The following is a 17241-nucleotide window of genomic DNA, read 5'->3' as shown; positions in this document are numbered from 1 at the left end:
GATGAACGTGTGCTCTGTGGTTCTCCTTGCCCAGAAAGCTCCATTCCCACAGATAATGGATGCCCCGCGCAGATCCCAGCGTGTTCCAGTTGTAAATCCCACGCGGCCCACGCCCTTGGACACGGCTCATTCTCACCGCCAGGGACGGGCGCTCTGGCGGGAGCTCCCAGCGCTCACGGCCCCGCGAGGACATGACAGGAACCACAGGCGGGTGCAGACTCGGGAGGCAGCAGTGCCCTTTCTTGTGCCCCGAGATGGGAGTAGGAGGCACCGCAGGGCAGGGGGCACCTGCGACGGGTTACACGTGGGCCACAGAGACGGACGTCACTGCGGAGACAAACCGAGGTGCGAAGGCATTTTTGCCCCATTGAGGATGTCACATGAGGGCGAGACGGGAGCCGCAGACCGAGCATCTGCTGTCTGCAACCCTCACTTCAGACGCCTTGCCGAGCCCGAGTGAACGTCAGCGGCGGCATTGATGTTCCGGAAAGTGGATAATCAAACGTTCCCTGGTTTCCTTAGGACGGGAAACGCTCCCCTCCCATTAGGAGGTAATGTCCTGAAACCAGAACAAACCCTCGCAGCACAGAAGGCCTGTGGCAGGAAGAGAGATGATGAGGAACCAAACCGGGAAGACATGAGAGCCCGGGCGTGCGCACCATGGCCATTTACAGCGTCCTCTGTCCTGGTCCCTTGGGGGAAGCCGGCCTCCTGTCTCAGTGGACGTGAGGGGGGAGGAGCCCACAGTCCACGTGGCCTGCGGGGTGGGCGGCTGCCATGGCGATGCCCACGTGCTCCCCGCGAAGGCTCTCCACCTGCCCCCTCCACGGCCACGCATTCCTTCCTGTGGCTTCGGCATGAGGGCCCCAGACACGCCCCTCCCGAATTGAGCTCACGGGAGCCGTGTCCGTGGCGGGAAGCGGCCGAGCTGGGGGCAGGAAGAAGGCCCAGTGATCGGGTGATTGGCAGACGGAACGATGCCCCAGGGCCTCCTCCCCGGGACCCAGAGCACACGGCTTCCCCGGCTCCCGGAGCGATCGGGACGGAATTCTCTAGAACACCAAGGACACCTTCCATCTCAGTGGGGGAATCACAAGGGGCTGTGACAGGCGGATGCTAAAAAGTCAGAACAGTGATCACAGAAGCAAGACCTAAGCAAACGGAGAGTCACAGCCCATTAATGGGTTGGGAGGCGACCTAACCAAGACATCAGTCCTCCCCGAACCGGTCTCCGGTTTGAATGCACAAGAGAGAAGTGCGGGTCTGTTGCGGGTTCCTCACGTGCTCAGCCTGGACCCTGGACGCAGGGACTGTGTGATGTACATGGCCCCACCCGGACCTTGCACGCCCCCTCGCCCTCCATCTGTTATCGCGGCCGCGGATCCCAGTGACTGCATCTTATCAGCAGGGCCTCGTGGCCTTTCTGCCCCGAATTCTAAAATGTGACACATCGACCTACAAATCGAGCAGCGGGACGCAAGCACACTTCCAGCCGGAGCGCGTTCCAGGGGTGCGAGGGAAGGTCCCTTCTGTCGCCTGACGCCCCAGTGGATGGGGACCCGCCTGCCAAATTCCCCTTGTGTGACACTCCCTCTCGGGGATGATGCGCAGTCCCGGTCGCAGCCGCTCTCCCCTGGAACAGGCTGCCTGAAGCGACACGCGGTCCTGGCTCCGGCCTCCTCACTCCCCAGAGGTGAGAGAGGCCGCTTGCGGTGGACGGCCCCTGCCTGCCCCGCGTTGGAGATATTCCCGCGGGCGGGGCTAGACTCCCGGGCTAGGGTTTGGCGGCGGGCACGCGCGGCTGCGTGGACAGAGGGTCTGTTTAGAGCTGAGGGCACCGGCAGAGAGCGCCCTGTTGGCCCAGCCCAGCGCCTCCCGGGCCGAGCCGGGTCCTCCCGGGCAGTGGGACTGGACCGTAGAGAGCGGAAGGTGCCGGGCGGGGCGAGCACGTGGGGAGAGTGAGGCTCTGCTTCATGACAGCCGCCCGGCTTTTGGGGGAGAAGTTTTACTGACTAGTAAGCTGTTTGCTTGAGTAACTGAAAGCAACATAATAACACCAACTACCAGTTTCATTCCTCCTCCTCCTCCGAGCACATCACTGAAAACAGACTCCACGGACTCATTCCCTCAGGCACGCACAGGCTCACCGGGACTCCAGCCACAGAGACCCCACTCCGCGCGGAGCAAGTGCCGACCTCGGGGACCAGCCGGCGTGTGCAGCCACGGCCGGTCCTGGCGGCCGAGAGGGCAGTGAGCACTCACCTGCCCCTCCCGGGTGCCGCCCTCTCGGGATAGAGGGAGAGGTTACATTAAGTGGGGGAGCGAACCCTCCTCTTTCGTTTCCAGCTGCTCCGATCCAGCCTTGCGAACCCTGCTCCCCCCAGGGCCCGGCGCTGGCGGCACGGCTTACCTCCCTGGAGCGTGTACTCGGCCACCGCCCGGCTGAAGACGCCCAGGCCGGCGCCGTTGTAGGCGGCCACCTGGATCTCGTACTGCGTCCACACGATGAGCTCGGTCACCAGGCAGTAGTTGACCTCGGGGCTGGAGATGTTGCGCTGCTGGTGCTCCCCCGGCAGCCCGGCCAGGCGGTACCTGCGCAGACCGAGAGGTGACTCCAGGGACACCCTCACCCAGCTCCTCGCGGGGGGGGGCGGGGGGGGGCAGGAGTGAGGGAACAGCAGTAAGGCCGGGGAGCCGGACACGCCAACCCCGAATTCACCTGTTAAAAAGGTGGAGTCTCGCCTCACCGTGACCACAGCCCTGGGCGAGAGAGACACAGCCGACCTCTGAGCTGAGTTAGGGGTTAAGGAGTCCGGCTTTTCAGGTGTGACTGTCCCGGGAGTGTAGGGACTTAGCACCCAGAGCCCCGGACGTGACTTCCGGGAGGAAGTGGGGGCGCGGTCAGCCGTCTGAGCGGTGCTTCCTGCGGCTGGAATGCTGGGGGAGAGAAGCCGCGCTCTGGCCCAGTCAGGAGGTCAGATCCGTTCACGCAGGCCCAGAACCAGAACCAGGCCCCAGAACCAGAGCCAGGGGCTTTCAAAGGTGCTCCCGCCCCTAGCGCACTAGCCACTGCTGGGTGTGCCGGTCGGCCTGCGGGGGCCCTGAGAGCGCACAGGAGGCTCTGCAGGGTGCCCAGGGCCCAGGTTTACAGCGAGTGCACTTTGTTACTATTATGTTAAAATATATTTTTATTGCTTTCAGAGAGGAGGGGAGAGAGAGAGAAACATCAGTGATGAGAGAGAATCACGGATCGGCTGCCTCTTGCACGCCCCACACTGGGGATTGAGCCCGAAACCCGGGCATGTGCCCTGACCGAAACTGAACAGTGACCTCCTGGTTCATAGGGTGACCCTCAGTCACTGAGCCCTGTGGCCGGGCTACAGTCACATTCACTCATTTTAAAGAGGGACAGGCCTCCCCTGGGCTTAGGCGTGTGAACGAGGAGACCCTGTCCCGCCTGGAGGGCGGGGCGCCCTCAGCCCTCCTCGGGCAGCCAGCATTTCCCGGCTCCATTTCGAGAAGCTGATCGGTGCCCTGGGGAGATGAGGGGCGTGGACATGGGTCCCCAGTCCCGGTGCAGCTTCCAGGCATCAGAGTTCCACCCAGAGCGAGAGCGGCTCTGGGGGAGGCGCCTGGCTGTGTGAGGAAGGGGGAGCGGGGAAGGGAGCCGCCGAGGGAGGAGATGCAGCTGCAGTCTCGGGCAGGTCGGGGTCCCCAGGCTCCTCCCTGACACAGAGAGGCTCTGAGGCTGCGCAGTCCCGGCCAGTGACCTGCGCTGTCCCCGGGGCCGGCCAGCAGGCCAGCAAGGCCGCTGCCATCAGAGCGATGGAGGAACCCCGAAATCCAGGCCCCTGACGGAGAACAGCCCTCCCAGAGAGGAGGCTGCCAAGGCACTGAGGACGGGCTCTGCATGGAAACCTGGGCCTCCTGAGGAGCCCGCCTCGCCAGGGACCACCTGGGGCCACCTGTGCTCGGCGGGGCCTGCCTGACGCAGTGGCATGGAGGCCCCAGGCTCTGTGCACCCCGCCCGGGGCGGCGCTGGGACACAGGGTCCTTCTGTGACTAATGCGTCAAACCCCATTTTTGCTTCATGCCCCACTGACCTCTGCCCCCTCCCGAGTCGTGTCCCTCGACCGCGGGCCCTGCCGGCGCCAGCACGTGAAGGCGCTCTCCGCGGTGGAGCTGGGTGATGGGGCGGGGTCCCCCAGAGAAACAACGGGGAGAGGACCGGCCTGGGAGAACCCCTGGGTCAGATACTGACCCCAAAGCTCCCCACGCACCAGACATTTGCGGCCCTGGCACTGCTGGGCGGCCGTCTGGGAGGAGGCGGAAAGGGCTCACACCCACCCACACTCGAGTGTCCTGCTGTGTGAGGGGCCCAGGACCACGCACAGCCCGAGGCACAGCCGGGCGACGGAAGAGGAAGCTCACTCATGGGGACCTCGCGGAAGCCACCATGTGCGTCCAGGGGCAGGCAGAGCTGAGCTCCCGGGACTCCGTGGGAAGAAGACGAAAGAGCTGGGCGGCCTCAGCTCCCCTCACTCCCTGCGCCCAGTTCTGCTCCCTCACGTGACAGCCATGGCCCTGCACAGGGCGTCGCAGGGCGAGGTGACTGGAGCGCCCCTACCCCTTCCTCTCCGATGGCGCCTTTCCTGGGACGCGGGTGGGAGCCAGTTCTGAGAAACGCGCCCGCACCCATCGGCACCGTGTCCAGGCCTCTCCCCGCGTCGGTGCAGGATGAGTGGCAGAGCCCGTGTCCCGGCCCCGGCCGTGTCCTCTGCGGCTCAGGCCGGGCCATCCTGACCGTGGCTCGGGGTGCTTTTGCTGCAGCTATAGGAAGCCGGGGAAGGCGAGGTCCAGGCAGGAGGGAGGGCGTTTTCTCTGACGGAACAAGATGACTTTTATGTGGAAATAACAGGAGAGCGTTTACAAAGGACACAGCCCTGATGCTCCGAATAAAGGAACTCCCTGCCCATCACGGTAAATATGTGATGGCTGCGCACCCGTCCTGACGATTTCTCACGCGGAGCCCTGACGGGGTTCATTTCTTCTGTGGTTCCGCAGGAGGCACGGGCCCTGAGGGTGCGCGCTGCGCACACAGCTGGTTTGCAAGCCGGAGGACGATTCGGGAATGTTTCTGAGCAAATCCACTTCTGCCGGGTCTGTAATTCCCGGAAACGCTGACATCGCGGGTCCTCACTTCGGGGCTGTCGGATTTAAGCCCCGACACGTGCACAGCCCCCTTCCCAGCCCCGGCCGCTGGCTCCAGCGCGGAAAATCCTTTTAACAGCAGTAATCCCGCAAACAGAGGGACGCGCGGCCCAGGGGCCTCGGCATCAGAGAGATTTCATTATTAACCGCTCGCCCGGAGCGGCCCGTGGGCTGACTGCTAACGTCCTCCCGGGGCCTCAGGAGCGTTCCTCCACGTGCTCCACCCAGGCAGCCGCTGGAGGCGCGCGTGGCTGGGCCCAGGGCGTGAGGCCGGTCGTTTCCATTAGTGGGTGAGCCCGGGACAAGCGTGACGGCCGCACAGGGGCGGGCAGGGCGAGCAGACAGGAACCGAGCCACGGAGCCCCTCCTGCAGCGGTCTCCTTCCCTCCTCTGGAGCGGGAAGGGCAGCTGGGGCATGGGAGCGGGGCAGGCCCAGCTGATCCCGCCCTTTGCTCCCCCCCCACCCCGTGCACCCCCAGGGCGGCTGCGTTTAAGCCCCTTCAGGCAGAGGATGGTCTGGCCGGTGTTGAGGGCGATTCACACGCTGGGGGAGGAACGTGAGAGTCACAGGGACACGGTTGTGACAGGCAAGCAGCCCCGCACACAGATCGACATGTATGAAATGGCGAATGCGCGATGCGGACATACACACGGGTGCGCTGTCCTCCACATGCGAAGACACTGGAGCCGAGGAGGCAGCACTTCCTGCATTTTCTCCCTTTGCCTGGGAAATGGCTTTACCCTCAGCCGCTCCGTCAGCCCCGGACCTTCTGGTTCCGCTCAGCAGGGCCTGGCGGGCGGGGGGAAGGTGGGGACGCACCTGCCCCTTGCCCCACAGGCTGTGAGGGGGCAGAGTTCACGCCCGATTAACACAGGCCCGCTGGGCAGCCACGGGAAGGGATGTAGTAATCACCCTTTAATCCAGCTGTTTTCTTCTCTTCACTCGTGTCAACAAACGACTGTAATTAGCATAGTCGGGGCAGCTTTCGAGTTAGCGGTTCTGGGAAAGGAGGGGTCCTCTCTCCCACGCAGCCCCGTCAGGCAGGTCCTCCCACGTCCCTCCGGCCTGCCCACCCCCCTGGGGCCGGGGCCAGGCTGCCTGCAGGTGTGCGAGTGTGGCCTGCCCTGTGTTTCAAAGTATTTTGATTTCATGCCCAACACTGGAAAGCTGTGAGACTGCATGTAGAAAGCTCGACTTTACAATTCCTTTGAAACACGAGAAAACCTGGCAACACTGAGCAACATGCCTGCGTGGTAACAACTGATTAATAACTCACTCAATTGCATTGTTATTCATTAAAAATCATGGCGGATAGTAATTCACGCCCCTGGTAAAAGCTCAGAATGAGAACATCTACGAGGAAGAGTGTACCTTGCTCCATGCTTTTCCCAAAATGCAGCCACCGACACCGCGTCCTGTGTGTAACCCTACAGACGGACACCAGCTCTGCCGGCTACCGCGCGCCCGGCCTCTGCACTTTGCCGCACTCCCCGCCACTCCCTGGAGCTCACCACTGGGCTTACCGCTTGCTTACACTGGGCTCCTATACACATTCGCGTTCGCAACCTCAGCAAAACAGACGCCCGCCTCCACCGTGACAGCCCAGCCCTGACCCCCGGCCACTTGCCTGAGGATGTAGCCGCGCAGCACCCCGTTGTGCTCTGTCTCGGGGGGCGGCTGCCACTGCACCATGATGGACTGGTTGGTGCGCCCACTGGCCACTATGTTTTTCGGGGGTGCACTGGGTGGTTCTTCCGGCAACATCAGCCTGAAAACGAAGACGGAGGAAGGAGAGGTCAGCGCCGGCTCGGAGGACGCGCATTTGCACTCGCCGTCTGGCTGGATCCCGAGCCCAGCTGTTTGCCAAAACCGAGCGAGGAAGACCGTGAGACACACAGCCCATCTCATGGGAGGGCCCAGCCTGACGTAGCTGAGCAGATCCACACAGTAGGGCACCAGCTAGCAGGCATCAGCAGGCACAGGGGCCTGTTCTGTCTGAACAACCCCACACAGTAGGGCACCGGCTAGCAGGCACCAGCAGGCACAGGGGCCTGTTCTGTCTGAACAACCCCCCTGGGCTCTTTCAAAGCCTCGCAGCCGCGGAGAAGGCCTGCAGGCCCACGCCCGCCCCTTCCAAATCGTTTTCTTCGCCCTGTCCAACTCCGCACAGCCAACTCCCACGTTTTAGAAAAGGCATTTTCGTTCCTCTCATTCCACTGGTTTCCGACGCCCGCCCATGGAGAGCGCAGGCTGGTGGGGAGGCTCACAGACACGGCACAATGGCACTTCCCGCCCCGCACCCCGGGGACGGGCGAGCGGAGAGACCCTGCGGGAGGTGACAGCCCCGGAGACCCTGCGGCTCCTTCAGTCCCCTTTAAGGCGGTGGCCCCTGCGCCCACCTGGCGGCATTGGGATGGGCAAAGGCACTAAACGCTGTAAACTCCTTTTTGGTTTCTTTAATCCTCACCTGAGGATGTTTTCCCATTGACTTTTTGAGGAAGCGGAAGGGAGGAGGAGGAGAGAAACATTGATGTGAGAGAGACACATGGATTGGTTGCCTCCCCACTGGGATCAAATCTGCAATGGAGGTACGTGCCCTTGACGGGAATCGAACCCGGGACCCTTTTAGTCTGTGGGCAGACGCTCTAACTGCTGAGCCAAACTGGCCGGGGCTTAACCTTAAACTCCTAACGGCACGTGCCCCACGGCCGCGCACAGGGACGCCGTGGCTCCGACACTGCTCAGCGCCACGCGCAGCCCCGCTCGGCCCCCTGCGCGGCCCGTCTGTCAGTTTTTCCCACGCCGTCTTTGCGGGGTGGCCCCGGCCGGGGCTGGTGGCTTGGCCGTCCCCCCTTTCCTCGGCGCTCCCCTTGCTGTCAGGCCCCCGCCGCCCCGTCCCACCGGCGACGGGCTCTCACCTGCTCGTCTCCGCGCTGTACTGGCCCTTGCCCACTTGGTTCACGGCGCACACGCGGAACTGGTAGGTGCGAGCGGGAGTCAGGCCGCGCACGGCCACGCCTGTCATCTCGGGGCCGACGTCCGCCAAGTGCACTTTCCACGGAGAGTCTGCAAGAAGCAGAGCAGGTTCACACCTGTGAGTGCGCGTCTGAGGGAGAGCAAGCGAACCGCCCGGGTCCCCATGAACCGGCCCACACGCCAGGGCGGCAGCCTCGGGGGGTGCAGGGTGGCGCCCACTTAACAATGTGGAAGCTGAGGCTCAGGGCCCCGGGGCCAGCGGCCCAGGAGCCGGGCCTTGAACTTCCCGCTCCGAGTCCAGTATCTCCCATCGCCCGTGCCGCCGTCAGCAACAGCTTTCTGTGCGACGTGGGTGTGGCGGTGCCTATGGTCATGTGCTCCTCGTCCCCGTCACTACAGAGAAGGGCTCACTGCCCGCTCCCAGGCAGGTTCCTTCCCAGAACGGGGTGCACAGGTGTCTCCCAGCGATAAATACAGACTCCAGCCATTAACATTTTAGTAAAAGGGCTCGTGAGCAGATAGACAGAGAGGCGGGTCTGCAGCCCGTCTGCGTGGCCGTTCCACCACCCACGGAGCGGCTTTAGCTGGAGACACGATGAGGTTCGCAGCCGCCTGGAGTGTCTTTCTCCCGGTGCCCGCAGGTGTGCCCTGCAGCTGTGCCCCACAGGTGTGCCCCGTAGGTGTGCTCCACAGGTGTGCCCGGCAGGTGTGTCCGGCAGGTGTGTCCCGCAGGTGTGCCCGCAGCTGTGCCCCGCAGCTGTGCCCCACAGGTGTGCCCCGTAGGTGTGCCCCGCAGGTGTGCCCCGCAGGTGTGCCCGCAGCTGTGCCCCACAGGTGTGCCCCGTAGGTGTGCTCCACAGGTGTGCCCGGCAGGTGTGTCCTGCAGGTGTGCCCGCAGCTGTGCCCCGCAGGTGTGCCCCGCAGGTGTGCCCCGCAGGTGTACCCACAGGTGTGCCTGCAGGTGTGTTGAGCCCCTCTGTGGCCAAGGGGCCCTGGCCTGGAGCTTCGAGGGCCTGCAGGCCTGTGTGATCTGCTCGCAGAGTGCACGCATCCTCTGGCCGGGGCATTTGGTCATTTCGTACAGGACGCCCTGGAACGAGCTGGGGAAGCCGTTTGCTTCCAAGAAGGGGAGGGGGCCAGAGCGGCAGTGGGGACCGCACAGATCCCGAGCGTGGCTCAGCTTCGGGCAGGAGACGCACCGTGACGCTGGCTGGGGATGGGCCTACCCTTCGCTGGCGGTGCCGGGTGGACACGGGCCCTCTCGGCAGGAGCTGACCGGCCTCAGGGCGGACATGAGGGGGGTAAAGAGGGGCACTTTGTCCTGCGTGAGGGGTAACGATGGCCACCTGCATGGGAAGCGGTCAGTCTGGGGACAGGACGGGCCGCTGGGGATGTGGGGACATCTCTCCATCATTTGCCGGCTGGGATCGAGGGGGAGAGAACCCCAAACCCTGCACCTAGGCCCCGACCTGGGCCGACGACACAGCCAAGAGCAGTAGGTAGCTGTGACATGCACTCCCACCCCGCGTGGGTTTTAAGTGGGAGCAGACGCCACTCACGTGAGGTCCCGTGTAAAAGCCCAGAGGGGAATGAGCTAGACGTCAGCGCCCTGAAACGCGCGCTGTAGGAACACGGCTACGCGGACTTCAGGTTGCACCCGGCACCAGTCCCTGCCACTCTGTCCAGCAAACAGCCCGGAGCCTTTCGGGGGCCACAGCACGAGGGAGGCACCCTGTGTCCACAGGAACCTTCCCTTCACGGCTTGCGCTCTGTCAGGTGCATCCAGTCTCAGGGACAGGAGGGGCCTGTCCCCACCCGTCTCCCCACACGCCTGGCCCGCAGCCTCCAGCCCAGCGGTGGTCTCATGGCCCGTCCTCTCCCCGGCTGGCACATCGCCACTGCGTCCGGAGCGGTGAGCTGCAGGCGGTCAGAGGGGCGCTCCCGCGTAAACAGGAGGCCATTGCTAAACCAAGTATTCAGTTTGTTTAAGAAGAATTTGCAGTTTGATCCCCAACCCTGGTGGGGCAATCGTGTGGGAGGCAACCAATTGATGTGTCTCTCTCACATCGATGTTTCTCTCTCCCTCCCTCCCATTTAACACCGTACATTACAGTAAGATCCTAGTAGACCTTCCACTGTGACAGAGAATGAACAACAGGAGACGCTCCTATACTGATTATTTTAAAATTGTTCTGACCAGTCCAGCAAGATATAAAAACAAAAAGAAAACCGCACTTTTTATCGTTTGGAGAAGACGTGACTGTCTCCCTGGAAAACTGAGAGGATCGATGGGACCCTCGTTAGAATAATGCGCCCCGGGGGAGCGGCCGAACGGAGGACACGCTCCCCACGCTCCCATGCGCATGCCTGGCCAGCAGGGGCGGGAGGAGATCCCGCTCACGCGCCAGGACTGATCGGAGGGCACCATTCCCGAGTGGGTGGGAGCCTTGGTCCACGGAGGAGAAGACAGGACGACCAGGAAGTCAGTGCTCAAAACCTCACCACAGCCTTAACGAGGTCACACCGGCAAGGAGGCTAGTTTTGAAACTTTGCAAAATAATTCCAATTCTTTCCTGAAAGAAGCAACAGGTGACAGGAAGTAACAACATTCTGAAGGTGCGGGGACTCACTTTTTATCAGCGATGACAAGTGTTGGAACCAAACCAAGGAAAACACTCTAAAACTGGCGAAAACCAGAAGATGAATCAATGGGTGCAAATGAACCCCAAACAGCCTGTTGTATAAACAGGGCCTCTTAACACGTAAAAACGGACCCAGCCCCAGGAAGTAGACTGTTCCGGAACACCGCGGGGGAGGGAGGCCATCGGGAAAAGAGAACTCCCGTGTCGAAACACGCAGCACAGCCGAGTTCCAGGTGAACTAGAGTCAAATGCATCACAACTTACAGCTTTAAAAGCAAGAAGGCCAGCCCGGCCGGCGGGGCTCAGCGGGTGAATGTTGACCTATGATCCTGGAGGTCATGGCTCGATTCCCAGTCAGGGCACATGCCTGGGTTGCAGGCTCCATCCCCAGTGTGGGGTGTGCAGGAGGCAGCTGATCAATGAATCGCTCTCATCATTGATGTTTCTCTCTCTCTCCCTCTCCCCCTTCCTCTCTGAAACCAATAAAAATATATTAAAAAAAGTAAAAGAAGACCACACCTGAAACCTATACGATCATGTTGACGACCAATGTCACCCCAGTCCATTTAATACAAAAGATGTTAGAAAAACAAAATAATAAAGAAAAGAACAACAGCGAGAAGAAACGTGTAAGAAGACATATTCCATGCTCAGTGCTGAAACAGCCAAACAGGAGAGCAGTAAAGGGAATCATAAAGGAAAACACCGGTGGGTGTAAGTACATAAAAACCAGACACCCCGGCTGCCAGACAGTTACACACAGAATGAGGGAGCAGAGCAGGCGGGAGGCACACCCGTCACAAAGGACAGGAACCCGAGGCCTCGGCGGAAAGCAGGGAAGGGCACTGACAGACACGGCGGGGGAAGGCGGCGCCGGGAAAGCGCCAGGCAGCCCGGGAATAGGGGAGACGGAGCGAGTGCGGATCTCATTCCTCAGTCTTCCGAACGAGGGCGCGGAAATGTCCTGCAACCTTTTCCTTCCAGATGTTTCCACCAGGGCTGGGGCCCTGCCTGTGTTCGGTGCCCCCAGGGCCCCTTGGGTATCGGTGCAAGAAAGGCCCAGCAGGACGTGAGACAGCGCCCCCAGAGGAGGAGAGGGACGGGCGCTGAGGCGGGGGTGGGGGGGTGAGGGTGGGAGGCAGGGAGGGACGGCAGGTCCAGCAGGGCGCAGGCTGGGCACTGAGGGCCTGTGAGTGCAGGGGGCGCAGGGTGGAGCGACGCCTTGTTGCCGAGCGCGCAAAGCCAAGCCTGAGCGGCTGGAGGCGCATCTGGAGAGGCCGGCGGTGGAGCCTGGACCACGCTCCGAAGCCCAGCGTCTATTCTTACAACGGGGACTTCTGCGCGGCCACCACAAAGGGATGGAGGGCGCCGGGGGCGGCAGGAGAGCCAGGAGTGAGCGTGGGGAGGGCAGTGTCGCTGCTGTGAGAGGTCTGGGCGAGAGGAGAGGAAGGGCCCACTGGACGCCGGCCGGGATGCGGGGCACACGCTGCCCCCGAGGGCACGTGCAGAGACGTTCCCCATTGCGGTGCAGTCGACGCGCAAATCAGCCCCAAGGGGAGGCATGAGGAGCTCATTTCAGGGACAACACCGAACCCAGGACCCACTCAGGGCAGCCTGTGTGCATGGCCCTCCTCTGCCCCCTATGGGGCTGCAGCCCAGACCCAGGCTCATAGGAGGCCCCGCCATTCCTCTGCCCCACGGGGCTCCCACTCGCCGCTGACCTTGCCTAACCCAGAGCCGGGTTCGGCGGCGGCGGCTCCGTAAGCACCGTGTGGGCCTGAGCAGGACCGAGGGTGAAGGACATGGAGGCCCAGAGGGAACCCGGGGGCCGCCGCCCGCCGCTACTCACTGTTCTCCGACAGCTCCACCACGTAGCGCAGGACCGGGCTGTTCCCGTCGAAGGGGCGCACCCAGCTCAGCAGCACCGTGTGGCTGTGCGCGGCGTCCAGGCGGGCCAGCAGGTTCTGCGGGGGGTGCGGCAGCTCACTGCGGGGCGAGGGTCAGAGGAGAGAACACAGGTCAGACCGAGGGAGCCCGGCCCGCGCCCGCCGTCCCGTGTGCCATGCTGAGAGGGAGAACGTACCATACGCCCAACACAAGCAGCACGCCTCCCGCCTCGGAAACCCGCCCGCACACTCAGGCGCGGCTGCTCTCCGAGCCCGACTCGCCCAGGCCCCTGGTGGGCCTGAAGGGGCCGGTGACTGCAGCTTGGACCGGGCGGGAGGCGCCACTCCCACACGGAGTGTCATTGAACGAGTGGCCACGCACTGGTTTCACAACCCGAGGCTGCTCGCGAGAGGCAGTCAGCCGACCCGCAGGAAAGGCCGGGAAGTGGGACCTAACACGGGTCCGACACTGGGAGTTTTCAGCCAAAACGGGCCCGCACATTCTCCGAGGATGGGGGTGGTGGTGGGGGTGTCCTGCGCCCTCTCCCCTGCTGCACGCGGGAGGCCGGGAGAAGCGCCGAGAGGGCAATGCGGTGGGGACAGGCCCGCACCGCGGGAGAGAAACAGCACACGCGAGGCGGTAGGGGAAGCGAGTGGGTTCTGCAGACGCTGGGGAAGGTGTTTGTGGGACCGCGGTCACAGAGCTTCCATGGAGGGCGCGGGCTCTCCCACGGCGCTCTGCCGCCTCCATCGGCAGCTACGTGCCCCCTCTCCCCCCCGAACCCCACGTCTCCCAAGGCTGGGAGAGGACCCGCTTCATGGCCTAGGGATGCCGGGGAGAGCGGACACCCAGTGCCCCCTGTGCCACCCACTCACTAGGCCTGGTCTCCCCAGGCATCAGTTACTGCTGAGCCCACGGGTCAGCACAGAAAGCGGTGGTTACACTCGATACTGTAATTCGGAAAGTGCACTCATCACTCTGAGATTTCCCAGGCTGCTGTGCTCGCGGCGACCCGAGAAACAGCGCTCCGCCCATCGCACCGCTCACGGGCAAGCGTTTCTGACGTGGACGTGGCGTTGAGTGAGCACAATGAAGAAGCAACTGGGCCTGGACTCCCGCTTCTTTTCTTTGTTGTGAATGAGCTTGAAGTTAAAAAAAGAGCTACTGGCTGGCCGGGTGTGGCTCAGTGGTTGAGCATCGACCTATGAACCCGCAGGTCAGGGTTCGATTCTGGTCAGGGCACACGCCCTGGTTGCGGGTTTGATCCCCAGTGTGAGGCCTGCAGGAGGCAGCTGATCAATGATTCTCTCTCATCATGGATGTTTCTATCTCCCTCTCTCTTCCTCTCTGAAATCAATAAAAATATATATTTTTTAAAAAGGAACTGTTATTTCCATTTGAGTTCTCCAATAGCCACGCCCTCTCCGGCGTCCCCCAAGGACCCCGACGGAGGCGTTCGGGTGAAAATGCCGCTCTACCCTCCCCCCCGTCTTCCTGAGTTGCTTCGCTCAGAAATGGAACCAACGCTGTTGAGTCGGCCCCTCCCGAAGACAAGCTCAGCGTGAGCGTGGCTCAGGGCTGCCTACGGCTGTAATGCGGAGCCTGGCTGGTCTCCGTCCGGTTCCGGGAGGGAACTTCCAACCCTGGGCTTTCCTGAGTGAGGGGACTGTCACTGCTACTCCTGGCCCCTGGCCACCTGGGGTTATGCTAATGAGGTCACTGGGGTCAACCCTACCTAGTTCCAGGGGTGGTGAGGACATGGCGTCTGTGACGCAGCAGAAGCCACGAGCCCTCGTCCTCCGTTGGCCAGCACATCCCACTGCCCCGGCCACGCCCAGGGTGACGCCCGATGCAGAATGTGACTTTCACACGTGCATGGGACTCGGCCGGAGGAATCCACCTTCCCCAGGTCCAGCCTCCACACGGGAGCCCCTCTGGTGCCTCTCGTGTTCCATCTCCCCCGCTCTGTGCCGAGGGCTTGCTAACACCTTGGAGACCCGACGGTTCCTGCAAGTGATACGTTTCGCTTATCTGGGGATTAAGCTCCGTGAGTCTCCGTCAGCGCATCAGCAACCAATGACGGCGGTTTCATATATTCGAGTCCCATCCAGAGCATCCGCCGATGGAAGCAGATCGCATCTCGGCTTTCCGCTGCAGCTCCGAACGGAGACAGATGGAGAGCACGGTGACTCACAGCCGGGGACACGCAGACAGGGTGACAAATGCCAGGGCGGAGGGGACCGTGGGGCGGAGGGCAGGGCGGAGTCACTGAGCAATGGAGAGGAGTTGGGGGTCGCCATCAAGCCCACTGCCCACAGTGACAGCCGGAACGAGCAACAGACAGCCGCGGGAGGGAGAGCAACCCATCGCTTTGAGAAACGGGAAAGCAACCGGCAGGGCTGTGGCTGCAGGGGCTGCAGGCAGCGGAGGCCGGAGAAGCGCTTTTCTATAAAAGCACCAGCGGTCACGTGGCCGAGCCCATCTCCCGCAGCTTCCCTCCGAGGAGGAAGACGGGGGGCCTGGTGGTTCTCGGGACCCGGCCCGGACTGTGCCCCTGAGTATGGTTTGTCACCCGGGGTTTATTGTAGGACCTGCCCCACCTCCCAGTCTTCACGGGGCCCCGTAACGGGGTTTCCCTGTAGCCCGTTCACAGGAATGAGTCTCTGATCTACTAGTAACTGCGTCTTAAATGATGAGCAAGGAGCCGATCCACGGAGCCTCGGAGCCGGTCCCTCGGGTGCTGGGCACGGCTCTGCGGGTCCGGAGTCACCCAGACGTTCCCTCCCTCGGGCACCAGCCGCTCCGAGGAGAGACACACCCAGGCGGGGCCAGTATGTCACCTTGACCCTTGACCCTGTGACGTGGATTTACCGGACACGTCTCAGGACCATCCGGGTTGCAGAGCCTGTGCTCGTGGGAGGGGAGGAGGCAGGCCCTCCTGGGAGTCCTCCTCGTGGTCCCTCATCTGCAGACCCCTCAACCCATCGGTGGGGGTGCTGCCCAGCCCCGGCCTGTCCTGGCACCGGGCTCAGCAGCAGGCTGCTGGTCACAGGGCCACGAACACAGCAAACCCAAGCAGGTGAGGGGGAGCCCTCCCGGGCGGGGTGGAGGGGGGCTGCTGAGGACAGCGGGTGACGTGTGCATGGGGCAGGACGGGAGGGATGACGGGTGGACTGCTGCTGGGTCCCCCCTGAGCCAGGCTCCAGGCGGCTTCTACAAACACTGGGTCATTCACACCTCACAGCAGCGCCCCGAGGAGGACAGCGCGCCCAGTTTCCAGCTCAGGAAGCCGAGGCTGAGAAGTGGGGAACTGGCCCACAGTCCCGCCCTGAGCGAGGGGTGGGGAAGCCCCAGTCCAGCTGGGCTGCGGCAGACCCTGTGCAGGGTGTGAGGGACCCGCCCAGGTGAGCGGCTGCCCACAGGCAAGCAAACGGGCGCCAGCCCTGCCCTGCGAAAGCCCACTTCTACCCTCCGATCCCTATGTTAACGAGCAGCTTGAACTCAAGTGGAGGAGGCGCTGCCAGGCGTTGAGGGCGCTGCTTGGCGGTAAGTGCCTCTCGGTGGCTTCTGCGATTGAGGTTTTTCCTTTTCTTTTTCTGTTGCCATCGGAGTAAATCACGGAAATGTGGCTGCGCTCGATTGGGAAGCTCGGAGCACGACGCCCGCAATCATGAGCCATGATTATTGTCATCACCGCCGGCATCTCGGGGGCGCGAGCCAGGGCCTGTGCGGGCGCAGACGCCGCTGTCACCGCGGCTTCCCATCCATCCCGACCAGGAGCAGCCCGTGACGCTAACGACAGTGCACTCGGCGCCTTCAGACACCCCGGAGCCCTGCTGCGTGGGTCGCATCACAGATCGGCAAATGTAGCCATAGCTCCCGTCACGGGAGACTATTATCTTAGAGATACGGCAACACTGGCTGAAAAATGTATTTTACTTCAAGGAAATCAAAGGAGCGAATAGTTGGGGAGACACGTAAATCAGCAGAACATACACTGCGGAGCGAGAAGGAAGAAGGCGCGTATCAGAGGCGTGCAGGGCGGCGCCCGGGACAGAGGCCGTGGGAAACACTCGCATGACTCGCTCGGCACCAAGGACGTGTGAAGTGAGGGTCCTCAAAGGGAGTTTACTATGGGGCCCGGACTCCCACGTGGTCAGCATTTAAAAATCCTCCCCACGAGCTGCGGACGGGAGGGGAGAGACGCAGGGCCAGTGCGGAACCGGGTGGCACTGGGTGCCCAGGCTCATGGCCGTGTGGGCTGAGCCTGCGTTCGTTCCCAGGGAGAAGCCCAGGGTGTGGCACCGAAGGGGACGAAGGGCGTGAGTAAAATCGAGAGGCGGGTCACCAATGGCCAGTGACACACACATCATTCATTCATGCTCTCAACCAACCACTTGCATCTACTGAGCGTCTGCAGGGCACAGACACCGCCAGGTACCACCAGACACCACCAGGCACCGCCAGGCACCACCAGACACTGCCAGGCACCGCCAGACACCACCAGGCACCACCAGGCACCGC

The 17241-nt window shown here is 62.7% G+C and overlaps 1 protein-coding gene across 1 annotated transcript in view; it reads right to left on the bottom strand.

Annotated features, from left to right (window-relative positions):
* SDK1 (sidekick cell adhesion molecule 1) overlaps positions 1-17241 on the bottom strand; it is a 279805-nt gene that overhangs the window by 70758 nt on the left and 191806 nt on the right. The window contains 4 exon segments of the mRNA XM_070414297.1: positions 2411-2592; positions 6840-6980; positions 8131-8278; positions 12680-12816. Of these exon segments, the coding sequence (XP_070270398.1) occupies positions 2411-2592; positions 6840-6980; positions 8131-8278; positions 12680-12816 (608 nt within the window).

The sequence above is a fragment of the Myotis yumanensis genome, unplaced genomic scaffold, assembly GCF_028538775.1.
Source record: "Myotis yumanensis isolate MYYU_CA2020_CCGP unplaced genomic scaffold, mMyoYum1.0.hap1 SCAF_5, whole genome shotgun sequence".
NCBI classification, from domain to species: Eukaryota; Metazoa; Chordata; class Mammalia; order Chiroptera; family Vespertilionidae; genus Myotis; species Myotis yumanensis.
Note: the sequence above shows the minus strand (reverse complement) of the source record. Positions and strands in the feature narration are given on the sequence as shown.